The following is a 12,332-nucleotide window of genomic DNA, read 5'->3' as shown; positions in this document are numbered from 1 at the left end:
CCCACTCGTCGCTCCCACATCACAGTCTGGGCAGCTGTGGGAGCTGGTGGCCATCCCCCTTCCCTGCTCAGCATGTTCTGATCTATGCACGTTTCAGTTCCATGGCATAAATCAATAAAATGCACTAAATAAATTAAGTGAGCAGCAGAACTGTAAATAGATTTCAGACGGAGAATAGAGAGGTTGAGGGAACCAACAAGAGACCGTTATAGAAACTGAAGTGAGAAATGACTCAGGCAAGACTCAGGATTGTGGCCAGGAGCCGCCACATTGTTACACAGCACTGCAACATCAAACAAATGAAACCTACAAGCTTTGGAGATTGTTCCACAAAAATTGGCAGCGAGTGGCTGCCAGAAATCCCAGCGCACTGGGAAACGGGCGGGGAGCAGGGATGGCTTAACACACACACAGCTCAGCCCAGGTGGGTCGGAGCAGACTGTGGCCTCAGAATCAGGGTCCAGGTTTTTGAATCCAAATGAACTACTTCATGTCTGTAACGTGGCCCTGTTCCTTCTTCATTCAACAAACGTTCACTAAATTCTTGCTGTGTGCCAACCCATCTGGGGCACGGGAGCCACAGGAAGGACAAGAGCCAGTGCCTGTCCTCAGGGAGCGTCCAGTCTGCTGGAGGGGATGACCTCAATGCAGTGTGACGGGTGCTAACACAACCAGTCACAGTGGGTACCTCTGGGGTTCAGGGTGGCATTTCAGAAGAGGTCATGTCTACGCTGGGTTTTGAAGGATCAATAGAAGTTTGCAAGGTAAACAGGTGGTGACGGCAGTTCAGGCAGAGGACACAGCATGTGCAAAGGCACAGGGGCATGAGAGATGATGGAGAGTTTGGGGGGTCTGCATGCAAGTGGGGAGGCAGAGCTGGGGCACAAGGTCCACGTCACGGATCGTAAGAGGTGGAGTGACAAGCCCTGGATCACGGAGGCCCATGCCAGCTGCATTAAAATGTCCTGGGTGAGTCTGGGAGCCATGAAAGCGTTTTCATTTCCAAAGATAACAAGAACTCAGTGTGGGGAAGTTTTCCTTTACTTTTTACAGACGCATCCCACGTGTACAGAAAAGTGCACACATGGCAGGTGTGCAGCCTGAGGAGCTGGCATGAACGGAGCACAGCCGTGTAACCAGCCCCAGATTAGGGAACCGAGTGCCGCCCGCTGCCAGGGCCCTCGCACGCCGCCTTCAGTCACGCCCACTCTCCAGGGCAGCTGTGTCCTGATTTCTAACAGCAGAGATTCATTCTGCCTGCTCCAAGCTGTTCAGAAATGGGATCATATAGTGTGTACTCCTTTGAACCCGGCTGCTTTTGCTCAACATCCGTGCTGCTGGGGGCGGTGGTACACGGTTCATTCTCGGTGCTACATGGTCTCCACCGTGTTGACGGGCACTGAGGAACTGCAATGAGGATGCTACAGTGCAGCCTGGCAGCAAATCTGAATCATGGGAGCTCAGTTCATTCATTCATCCATCCATTCATTCACTCACTCATTCGTTCGTTCATTCATTCATTCATTCATTCATTCATTCATTCTTCATTCACTCCCAGTGAGAGTCTGTCTACCTGTGAGGATAAGCTCCCACCTGGGGCTTAGGAACTGGGAACTTCACACCTTGACAAATCGATACTGGGGAATCTGGTCACTATAACAATAGGAGGAAACCCAAACATCTTCACAGACTCTGGGCAGGGATCTGAGGGGCAGCCCTGTCCAGCAAAGGGGCATTTTTGTTTGCGGCTGCAGCCCTTCCACCGTGTTGGTCCCTGTGCTTAGGCAGCCCCCTCCGGCAGGGTGGCCTTTCGCCTCGTTCACCCTTGCTCCCCAACGCCCAGCCCAGAGCTGGCCACGTGCTTGGTGCTCAGGAGTGTAAACTGGCTGCACACAGAGGCGCTCCCCTGAGGCCTGGCGAGGGAATGAAGGTTTTCTACCTCACCCAAACGCTGTGGTCACTTCTGGAGAGATGAACAGGTCACTTTTGGGTGACAATGGCCAGGGGAAACCTTGACTAGCAGTTCAGGCAGAGGAAACAGCATGTACCCTTAGCGAGTCTCAAACACACGTGCACCCGAAAACCTCACTGGGCCAGTTCCAGCACAACCAGCTGCCAACCATCCTTGAGGCCTATGGTCACACCCAGGAGTGGTATAATATGCTCTGTGCCTCAGTTTCCTCATCTGTAAAATGGGGGTTAAATGAGCCAATGTGCGTGGAGTTCTCAGAATGGTACCCGGTACATGGTGAGCATGGCATGGAGCCAGGCAGTGTTTGTGTCATGATTATACTCGCATTTTGCAGACCAGGAGGAAGTCCCGAAGCCAGCAGGTGCAGGGGTGAGAGCCTGGGAGAAGAATGTTCTTCGCAGGAGAGCACGCCTGGGCTCAAGCACTGGCCCAGACTCCCTGTGGGCCCTGAGCAAGTCGCTCATCTCTGGTCTGTGGAGTGGACAGTGTGGTGAGGACACGGCGAGGCCTCGCTCCGCAGGAGCCTCTGGGAGGGCCAGAGCGGAAGGTCGGGGAGAGGCCACCGGCGCTGCCACCAGCAAACCCCACTGACCCCCAGGGGCAGCTCAAGTGCTTGAGAGGCAGGAGTCCATGAAAGGCTTTCAGCAGCTTGGCTGCAGAGCCAGCCCACTCAGCCTCCTGGTAAGCATTTTTATAGACACAGCCAGAAGGTCCTCGGCGTGGCCGCCAAGCCCTGGAAGTAAAATTATGAGGCCAGTAAAACACGAAGACGCAACCTCTCCAGGCCGGGGGCCTCATGAAAGAAGCAGGAATAAAGGTCTGGTGTCTCCAGAAGGAGGCACAGCCAGCCACCTGTCACTGTACACGGACACGGGAGTACATACATCCACACACACTCACACGTGCACACACACACACGCATGCTCACACATGGACACACATATCTACCCACATGACCCCAGCTCCCTCTCACGTCCTCGCTCCTACAGTCCCAGCATGCCCTGGACGTGACGGGAGTGTGGCGCCTCTCAGCACCGCCCACGGGCAGGAAGGGCAGGACGGTCTTCCTCTCGCGCTTCACCGATGCTGATGTCGGGAGAAGCTCCAAGCCCTGCAGGGGGTCCGGCTGAGCCGGGCCAGAGTGCTGAAGGCGTGCTCTCACAGACTAGGCAGCCCCCGGGCAGGGCCGTGCCTGGAGGGGGCGGCCCACACGTGGAGAGGGGAGGGGCCCACGCTTACCTTTCTCCGATGCTGGGGCCAGGTCAATGAAGCTGCGGCATGTCTCACCTTAGAAAAGAAGAGAAGGCTTTTCAGAACGTGAGAGGAAGGCGCTGCAGGCTGTCGCCGCCCCTCCCGAGAGCCTGTGGACAGGGGCCCGAGCATCTAGCCCAAGTGGCTTCTTTCTCTGGCCCTTATTCCTGGGAAGACTGTCCCTGCGGAATATGGCTGAGCAGCAGCTGTGATGCCGCCTCTGCTCTCACCTCCCAGCCCATCCAGTCCTGTTTCTCCGAGCCCTGTCCCTTCCCACCATCGGTCGGGCCCAGCAGGGTGAGGCCACAGCCCCTCACGGGGCGCCAGGCCTCTGTCCAATCCATTCTCTGCACTGAAGCCGCAGGGATGTCATGAAAACACAGCTCTGATCACATCAAACACACACGTGCACGCACACACAGACACACACCTGCTCGAAACCCTTTGATCTTTTTCCGAAGGATAAAGCCTGAATTGCTCACGTGGACCCAGGACTGGCCTCCAATGGCCTCTCCACCCTCACCCCTACCTCCTTCCTCTCAGCTCCCATGCCCTCGCCTTCCCTCCCACCACCAGGGCCTCACACACCTGCGCCCCCTGCCGGAACACACTACCCCTGTTATGAGCCCCCATGGCACGTGCCTTCTCCTACAGGGCACCCAGTCACTGATAATCTTCCTTGCGTGTGATTGGTGGGTGGACGGCCCACATGCTGTAAGCCCCACAGGCAGGCGCCACGTCCCCAGTGCATCCGCAGCTCGGTGGATAGAACCCCACCACCCAGGTGCTCAGGCCAGAGCCTCGATTTCTCTCTCCCTCACACCCCCACAGCTGGCCTGTGGCTCCAGCTTCCCAGGACACCTAGAACCCGACCATTTCACATCACCTGCACGGCCCAGCACCACCGTCCCCCACCTGATGGTTGCAGCAGCCTCTGCCCGGGTCTCCCTGTGTCGTCCCTTATCCACACAGTGGCCAGAGGGGTCCTGTTATAACCTGAGATGATGTTTCTCCTTTCAGAACCCTCCTAGGATTCCTGATTCACTCAGAGTCAGAACCTATGTCCTCACCGTGGCCTACAAGCCCTGTGCGATATGACCCCCATCACCTCCCTGACTTCACCTCCCAGTAATATCGTCCCTCTGGGTCTCTCCACTCCAGCCACGATGGCCTCCTTGCTGATCCTCAAATGGGCCGGGCACATCCCTGCCTCAGGGCCTTGGCACGGGCTGCTACTCCCACCTAGAGCACTCTTCCCCCAGATGGCCGAATGGTTTATCCCTCCTCTCCTCCATCACTTTTCCCGGATGTTGCCTTCTAGGGAGGCCTTTCCTAACTAATCTGCTTAACGTTCCACTCTCCCCTGACACTCCCCATCTTTTCCCACTGGACCCCTTTCCCCTAGAGTAGTGCCTGCTACATAGTGAGTGCTCAGTCAATACTTATCGAAGGGGCATATGAATAAATGAATATAATAAATGAATGAATGCCTTGCACCCAAACGTTGTGCCTGTAAGAAACTTCAGTTCTTCAGTCTTTCCTCTGAGGCCTCCTTGATGCCCAGCCCTGTGCTGGCCACCAAGGATGCAGTGAGAGTAAGACACGGCCCAGCCGCCTGGCCCTTTCTTGTAAAGGGAGTACACACTGGCCCCCACCCCCCGCCCCGCTCCCCACCTCACAAACACATTTTGTCGGCCCACACAGAGTCCTAAAAATAGGGAAACGATGGCCTACAAATCCAGACTTCTGGCTTTCTCTTGAAGAACCAGAAGAGCAGGCCACGCTGGGCCCACAACCCCCCAGCAGCAGTCAGATGGGGCGGGGCAGACGCTGCCCCTTTAGCTGGGCACATGGCTCCCGTTTGCCACAGTCCCCACCACTCCCTGCGGCTCTACCTCTAGCCTCACCTACAGCACCCAGCTGGCCCCTGAGACCTAGACTGGATGACCTCTAGAGTGAGCTCCCAGGCCCTGGTTTAAGGCGTTTTCTGCTGACCCAGCGAGGAGATAGATTTTGGGTCAGAATGGAACCACTGTGAGTTAGGGGATGAAAAAGATCTGGGAGCTTCCAGCATTGTCACCTCCTGTGTCTGCTTAGAGCTTCCTAAGTTCTTGTCTAAGAAGGTCCCTTGAAGCCCCTTTAGGCTCCTGAACTTCCTTCCAGCCCCACAGACAGGCAAAGGCAGACATGGGGGAGGGAGGAGATGCTGAGAAGGGAGGCGAGGCCAGATCACGAAGGCCTTGAGTGCTAAGCCAAGGAGAAGCCTCCTCTCTCATATGATCCCTTCCGGGTCACGGGCCACGGTGGGTGGACACCGCTCCTGTGGGCCCCTCCACCCCCCACCCCCGCCCCTGTGCTGTGCTGGCTTCCTCTCTATGCTCTACACTGAGGCACAGAACCTCGCCTCCCTGTGCAGATGCGGAAGGTGGGGGCTCGGAGCTGAGTGCCAGCCTGAGCCGCACAGCAAGCCCGTGGTACCGAGATCATCACCTGCTGAGAGACGCTTGCTGGCAGCCAGAAGCTGGGAGGGAGGATTTAGAAAATGAAAGTAGATGATGAGCTAGAATGGATGGATTTTGAAGGAACTGTTTTAAATTCATTTAAGGTTCATATTGTTTTCTCAAAGTCAGAGAGGGGAGATTTTAATGGCCAGATTCGGACCAGCACCCAGGGCTGCATTAAGACCGCAGTGTCCCAGGCACTTTTGCCTTTGCATCCTTTCCTTTATAAAAAATAAATAAAAATAAAAAATTCAGGCTCTGGCCAGTGTGCCCAGTGATTACAGCGTCGGCCCGTGGACCAGGGTCGCAGGTTCAATTCCCAGTCAAGGGCACGTACCTCACTCAGATGCAGGTTCAATCCCTAGTCTGGGTGCGTGTGGGAGGCAACAGATCAATGTGTTTCTCTCATCTCTCTCTCTCTCTCTCTCTCTCTCTCTCTCTCTCTCTCTCTCTCTTTCTCTCCCCCCTCCCTCTCCCCCCTCCCTCTAACTAAAAATCAATGGAAAAAATATCCTCAGGTGAGGATTAAATAAAAATAAATTAATTAAAATTTATATTTTATAACTGAATATATTAACATATATTACATCTTTTCTTCACCTAAAAGTTTACTTTTTTCTCTTCTGATTTTAAAAGAAATTCAAACATTGTGGGGCCAGGCTCTGTGCCCAGGGCCCAAGGGAGAGGCCTCCCGGCAGCTCAGGTCTCCTGGACCCCGCCCCCCACCCCTGCTGTCAGTGCCTTCCCCCCACCACTGGGTAGCTTGATGCTATTGAAGATTTCTGTTCTAGGTATTTGGCCTTCTCTTTTTCTTTAACAATTGTATTGAGATATTGAGATAATGTCATATGATTCATCCTTTTAAAATATATAATCCAATGGTTTTTAGTGTATTCTTAGTATATCCCCAAGGTTGTGTGACCATCACCACAACCAATTTTAGAACTTTTTCATCACCCGCCACCCCGCTCCAAAAAAACCATGCTATCAGTCAGTCTCCATTCCCCCGCACCCTCCCTGCACTGGACAGCCACCAGCCAATTTCCCTTCTCTCTAGACGTGCCTGCTCTGGCTTCCCTCACTCGGCATCATGGCTGTAGGTCGCCCATGTTGCAGTGTGTGTCCATACGTCATCCCTTTTGTTGCAGAATAGTATTCCATTATATAAATGCACCATATTTTATTTATCCATTCACCAGTTGATGGGCATTTGGGTTTGTTTCCACTTTTCGACTGTTTATGAACATCCATGTACAGTTTTTTATAAGGATAAGTTTTCATTTCTCTTGGGTAGATACCTAGGAATGAAAATGCTGGGTCCCCTATGTTTAATCTTTGGTAACTGCTAGACTGCTTTCCAAAGGAGGTACCCCATTTTACATTCCCAACAGCCATGTCTGAGGTCCCAATCTCTCTACATATTTGTCAACACTTGTCATTGTCTCTCTTTTTGGATCGTAGGCAACCTTGATGGTGGGGAGTGGTATCTCATTGTGGTTTGGACTCACATTTCCTTAATGGTTAATAATATTGAGCATCTTTTCATGTACTTCTGGGCCATTTTTTGAGAAATTCAGTCCCTTTACCCATTTTTAATTGGATTATTTGTCATTTTATTATTGAGTTGTATGTGTTCTTTATATATTTTGCATACAAGTACCTTATATACATCTTTTTTCACATATTTTCTCCCATTCTGTGAATAGTCTTTCTACTTTCTTGGTGGAATTCTTTGAGGTATCAGAGTTTTAAATTTTAATGAATTTAAATTTTTTAATTAAAATTTTTTTTAATTTTTAAATTAAAAACTTCTTATCTAATTTTTCTTTTGTTACTTGTGCTTTTCTGTCATATCTAAGATCATAAAGATTTAGTCTTATTCTTTCTTAGAGTTTTATAACTTTCACTCTTACCTTTAGCGTTTATTTATGTCATTCTCTTGTATATTGACATCTAATTGTCCCAGTTGTTGAAAGGCTAGTCTCTCCCCATTGAATTATTTTGGCACCCTTGTCAAAATTAATTGACTGTAAATGTGAAGATTTATTTTGCACTCTCAATTCTATTCCACTGATGTATGTATCTATCCTTATGTATACCACACTGTTTTGATTACTGTCGCTTTATAGTAAGTTTTGAAATTGGGAAGTGTGAGTCCTCCAACTTTGCTTTTCATTTTTAAATTGATTTTGGCTAGCCTGGCCGGTGTTGCTCAGTGGTCGAGCATTGACCTATGAACCAGGAGGTCACAGTTTGATTCCTGGTCAGGGCACATGTAGGGGGCATGAAGGAGGCAGCCAATAATTCTTTCTCATCATTGTTTCTATCTCTCTCTCCTTCTCCCTTCCTCTCTTAAATCAATAAAAATATATTTCAAAAAAATGATTTTGGCTATTCTGGGCCCCTTGCATTCACATATGAATTTTAGAATCAAGTTATCAATTTATGAAAAAAGCCAGTTGTAATTTTGATAAGGATTGCATTGAATCTGTAGATCAATCTTGGGAATATTGCCATGTTAACAATAGTAAGTCTCCTAATTCATGAACATGGGATATCTTTTCATTTATTTAGATCTTTAATTTCTTTCAACAATGCTTTGTAGTTTGTAGAATATAAGTTTTGCATTTCGTAAGATTTTTTCTAAATATTTTATCCTTTTTGATGCTATTATAAATGGAATTGTTTTCTTAATTTAACTTCCTGATTGTTCCTTGCTAGTGTATATAAATATGATTAATTTTTGCATATTGACCTTGTAGCTACAATCCTCCTGAAATCGTTTACTAGTTTTAATAGGTTTTTTAATCCTCACCTGAGGATATGTTTATTAATTTTTAAAGAGGGAGAAAGAAAGAAAGAAAGAAAGAAAGAAAGAAAGAAAGAAAGAAAGAAAGAAAGAAAGAAAGGAAGGAAGGAAGGAAGGAAGGGAGGAAGGAAGGAAGGAAGGAAGAAAGAAAGAAAAAGAGAAACATTGATTTGTTGCCTCCCATACTCGCCCCAACCAGAGATCGAACCCGCGACCTAGGTATGTGCCCTGACCAGGAATCAAACCCGCAACCTTTTGGTGTATAGGACGATGCTCCAACCAACTGAGCCACCTATACAGGGCAGTTCTAATAGTTTTTCAGTGGATGCTTAGGATTTACTGTATATAAGGTCATGTCATCTACAAAGAGAGATAGCTTTACTTCTTCCTTTCCAATCTCAATGTCTTGTTTCTTTTTCTGCCTAATTGTTCTGGCTAAAACCTTCAGTAAAATGTTGAATAGAAGCGTCAAGCGCAGATACCTTTGTCTTGTTCCTGCTGTTAGGGGAAAAGCATTCATTCTTGTACCATTAAATATGATGTTAACTGTAGGCTTTTCATAGATACTCTTTATCAGGTGGGGGATGTTATTTCTATTCCTAGTTTGTTGTGTGGTTTATTTTTAAACGTGTGTTTGCCTTCTCCTTAAACCTATAACCTGCAATGTAGCTCTGAGAAGCCCCATTGTAGAGACAAGCAAACTGAGGCTCTGAGTTTCAGTGACTTGCCCAAGACCAAACAGGCAGAAAGTGCTGAAGCAGAACTCAACCCAGGCCCATACTCTCCAGACTCCACGCTCTCGGGCTTCCCCAGCCAGCTGTTCCCACTGTGCAGAGCTGCTCGGTCCCGAAAGGAATCCCTGGGAATACAGCTCACACAGACAGGGAAACCCACCAACCTCAGCGTAAAGGGCTCTCACACTTCCATTTCCGCCACACGGACAAGACTGAACCGAAGAAGCTTGCGCAGAGATGGTCCATCGTGGCCTGGCCTACCCTGCCCATGCAGGGCCGTGCTGAGGGTTAAGGGCCAGTCATAGTGAGGACAGAAGAAAGACGGGATATTTCAATGGGCAACAAGTCCAATGACTGAAATCCAAGCACAGAAGGGATTTTTGTCTTCGAACCCTGACTGTCCATGATAAAGGTCAGCTACCCATTTGTGGAAAAGATCAAACTGTACCATATTGGCTTATTGCTTTCAGAAGTGGCCCTTAAGACAGTAACACCTTTGTCAATTATTATTAAATTTATGCATTTAACTAGGGAGTTTTGTTTGGACGTAAAACTGAAGACAAATGCCTTTATCTCTTTAGAGTGAGGCTGGCCAGTTAGACCGTGGAGCGGAGCACAGTGCCTTCTCTGAGCCGTGGAACCTGAAAGCTGAGAAGAACCCTAAAGGTCATCCAAGCAAAGCGGTTCTTGGCCCCGGGAAGCCCCGGACCCACCCGCACAGGCCCCAGTGCAATTGGTCAGTGTCGGGCCCAACACCAATGGGGTTTTAAAAGCTCCCAGGCGAGTCCAACCTGCAGCCAGGGTGACAGTCACACTCCAATCTGACTTGTAAAAGCATCTACTTTCAACGTCAGAAAAACAATAGGAAGCCATTCTATGACAGCGCATGCTATTGGCCTGGACACCCCTTCTCGCAACAGCGTGGTTTGTGGGGCAGCATAGCAGTGAGCAAGGGCCTGAGCTCTGGAGTCAGGGTCAGATCCTGGCTCTGTCACTTCCTGCCACGAGTCCCCAGTCTCTCTGGGCCTTCAGTTCCTGGACTGTGAAATGGGCACAGCACCTGTACGGATGTTGTCAAGACTCAACATGGGCAAAGAGCTGGGACACGATGCCTAGAGCGGAGTGGGTGCTCAGGAGATGGTGGCCCTCATCGTCATCATCTCCACACATGGGTCGGGGGACACAGGACATGGCCCTCCACAGGCTGATGGAGGAGAGACGAGGCTGCGCGGACCGCTATCACGGGGGGGCGGAAGGGAGGGTGGTGTGAGGGGTTCAGAGAAGGGGCCTGGCTCCATCACTTACTAGACATGCGACATTAGCCTTCCTCGTTCCTGCCTGTGAGAGGTGAGAGTCACCAATGCCGTGTTTCTACCGTGCTGGCTGCAGGTGGGCCAGAAGGGGTTGCGTCAGTCACCAGGTGGTGCAGCTGGGACAGCTCAGCACCAAGAGTTCCACACTCCCAGCGGCAGCTCCAGGGGTGCATGGGCTCCCTGGGGGCCTGTGCCTGGGGGCCCTGAACCTCCACTGTCTGCTCCAAACCCGTGGGCATCTGATGCCCTTTGGCTCACGGTGAGCGACTCAGATGAAGAAGGTACAAGAGTCAGCATCTGCTCCCAGGAAGAGAGGTTCCCAAAGGCCCACTGTGCCCCTGAACCCACAGGAGGCAACGCTGCCCCACTGCAGGGAGGAGCAGAGGAAGAAGTGTGCACGGGAGGAGGTGGAGCCCGCAGACCTCGTGGGGTGGTGAATGTTTGGGGATCTCTGAGCAGCAGGGCCTCCACAGCCCCCGAAGATGTCAGTGCCTTCCAGGAAAATGGCCTGGGAAAGCTGGATGTTGGGGTCAAAGGTCACATGTTCTGCAAAAATCCTGCACTCAATGAGGGTCCCACAGCCCCCATGGGACTAGGAGACCATCAGCAGGGAGCCTCAGCCCTGGATCATGTGACCAGAGAAATAGGTATCAGGACATCCCTTGCCTATAAGAGTGAAGGGCATGTTTACACCCACCATGGCCTCAAGGAAAACGTCTGCACGGGGTCCTCCCCTGGCACCTGGCACCTGGCACCTGGCCCCGAGGCTGGAGGCCAGCAGATGGGACCTGGAACCCAGCCCAACGCAAAGGTGACCAACTCAAGAGCTCGCAGCGGCCAGCGGGGGCTGAGGCCAGCCTCCGGGACCGGCAGGCCTGGCGAGGGTGTGCCCTGTGTAGCCAGGCCATCTGCACATCAGGGTCCCGGCAGGAAACAGGCGGCACCTGGAAGGCCCTCCCAGCCGACCGCGGGCGAAGGACTGTTCATAGGTGTGTGGGCGGGTGAGGAGCCAGCAGCGTGGCGGCCCGCACCTCCCCATCCAGAAGGGGCAAGGGAGGGAAAGGGCCTGCGAGAGAGGTGGGGCCGCGAAGGAGGAGCTTCGCCCCAGGGAAGCAGCACCGGAACCAGAAATTCTGGGGTGGGGCCCGAGACTCTGCATGTCTAACAGGTTCCCGGGCGGCTGATGCTGCTGTGCTGGGACCACACTTGTATTTTATTTATTTTTTTAAATACATATTTTTATTGATTTCAGAGAGGAAGAGAGAGGGAGAAAGAGATAGGAACATCAATAATGAGAGAGAATTATCAACCAGCTGCCTCCTGCACACCCCACACTGGGGATCAAGCCCACAACCCCGGGCATGTGCTCTAACCAGGAATCGAACCATGACCTCCTGGTTCCTGGGTTGATGCTCAACCACTGAGCCACACCGGCCAGGCTGGGACCACACTTTTAGAGCCATGCAGTTACTATCAAACCTCAACAGGGAGAGAATGAGGCAGGGGAGGGGAGAAACACCCCAACCTTTCTCTCCTTCCCCTGATTTCCTGCTGGTGCCTCTCACCAGCCACAACCAAGGAGAAGGCAGAGGGTGCAGGAGTCCGGGCCATTCCTTCTGCGCAGGGCAGGCTCCCACGGCACAGAGGGGTGGAGGCTAATGGGGAACAGCCAGCATCCCACCCCACCCAAGGCTGCCTCCGCCCCTCCTCACCCATTGCCTCACACCCCACCCTGCTTTCTTGTCTCCTTCA

General features: G+C 51.3%; 1 protein-coding gene across 3 annotated transcripts in view; it reads right to left on the bottom strand.

Annotated features, from left to right (window-relative positions):
- Positions 1-12,332, bottom strand: part of GSG1L (GSG1 like) — a 200,358-nt gene that overhangs the window by 129,879 nt on the left and 58,147 nt on the right. For 2 of the 3 annotated variants that reach the window (XM_080682039.1, XM_080682041.1), the window contains exon 2: positions 3,212-3,259. The exons of the other annotated variant lie outside the window; for it this stretch is intronic. In XM_080682039.1, the coding sequence (XP_080538165.1) occupies positions 3,212-3,259 (48 nt within the window). The remainder of the gene's footprint in view (positions 1-3,211; positions 3,260-12,332) is intronic. 3 annotated transcript variants of the gene reach the window in all.

The sequence above is a fragment of the Plecotus auritus genome, assembly GCF_963455305.1.
Source record: "Plecotus auritus genome assembly, chromosome: 7".
Lineage (NCBI taxonomy): Eukaryota > Metazoa > Chordata > Mammalia > Chiroptera > Vespertilionidae > Plecotus > Plecotus auritus.
The sequence above is the reverse complement of the archived record's forward strand: the minus strand, read 5'-3'. Positions and strand labels throughout refer to the sequence as shown.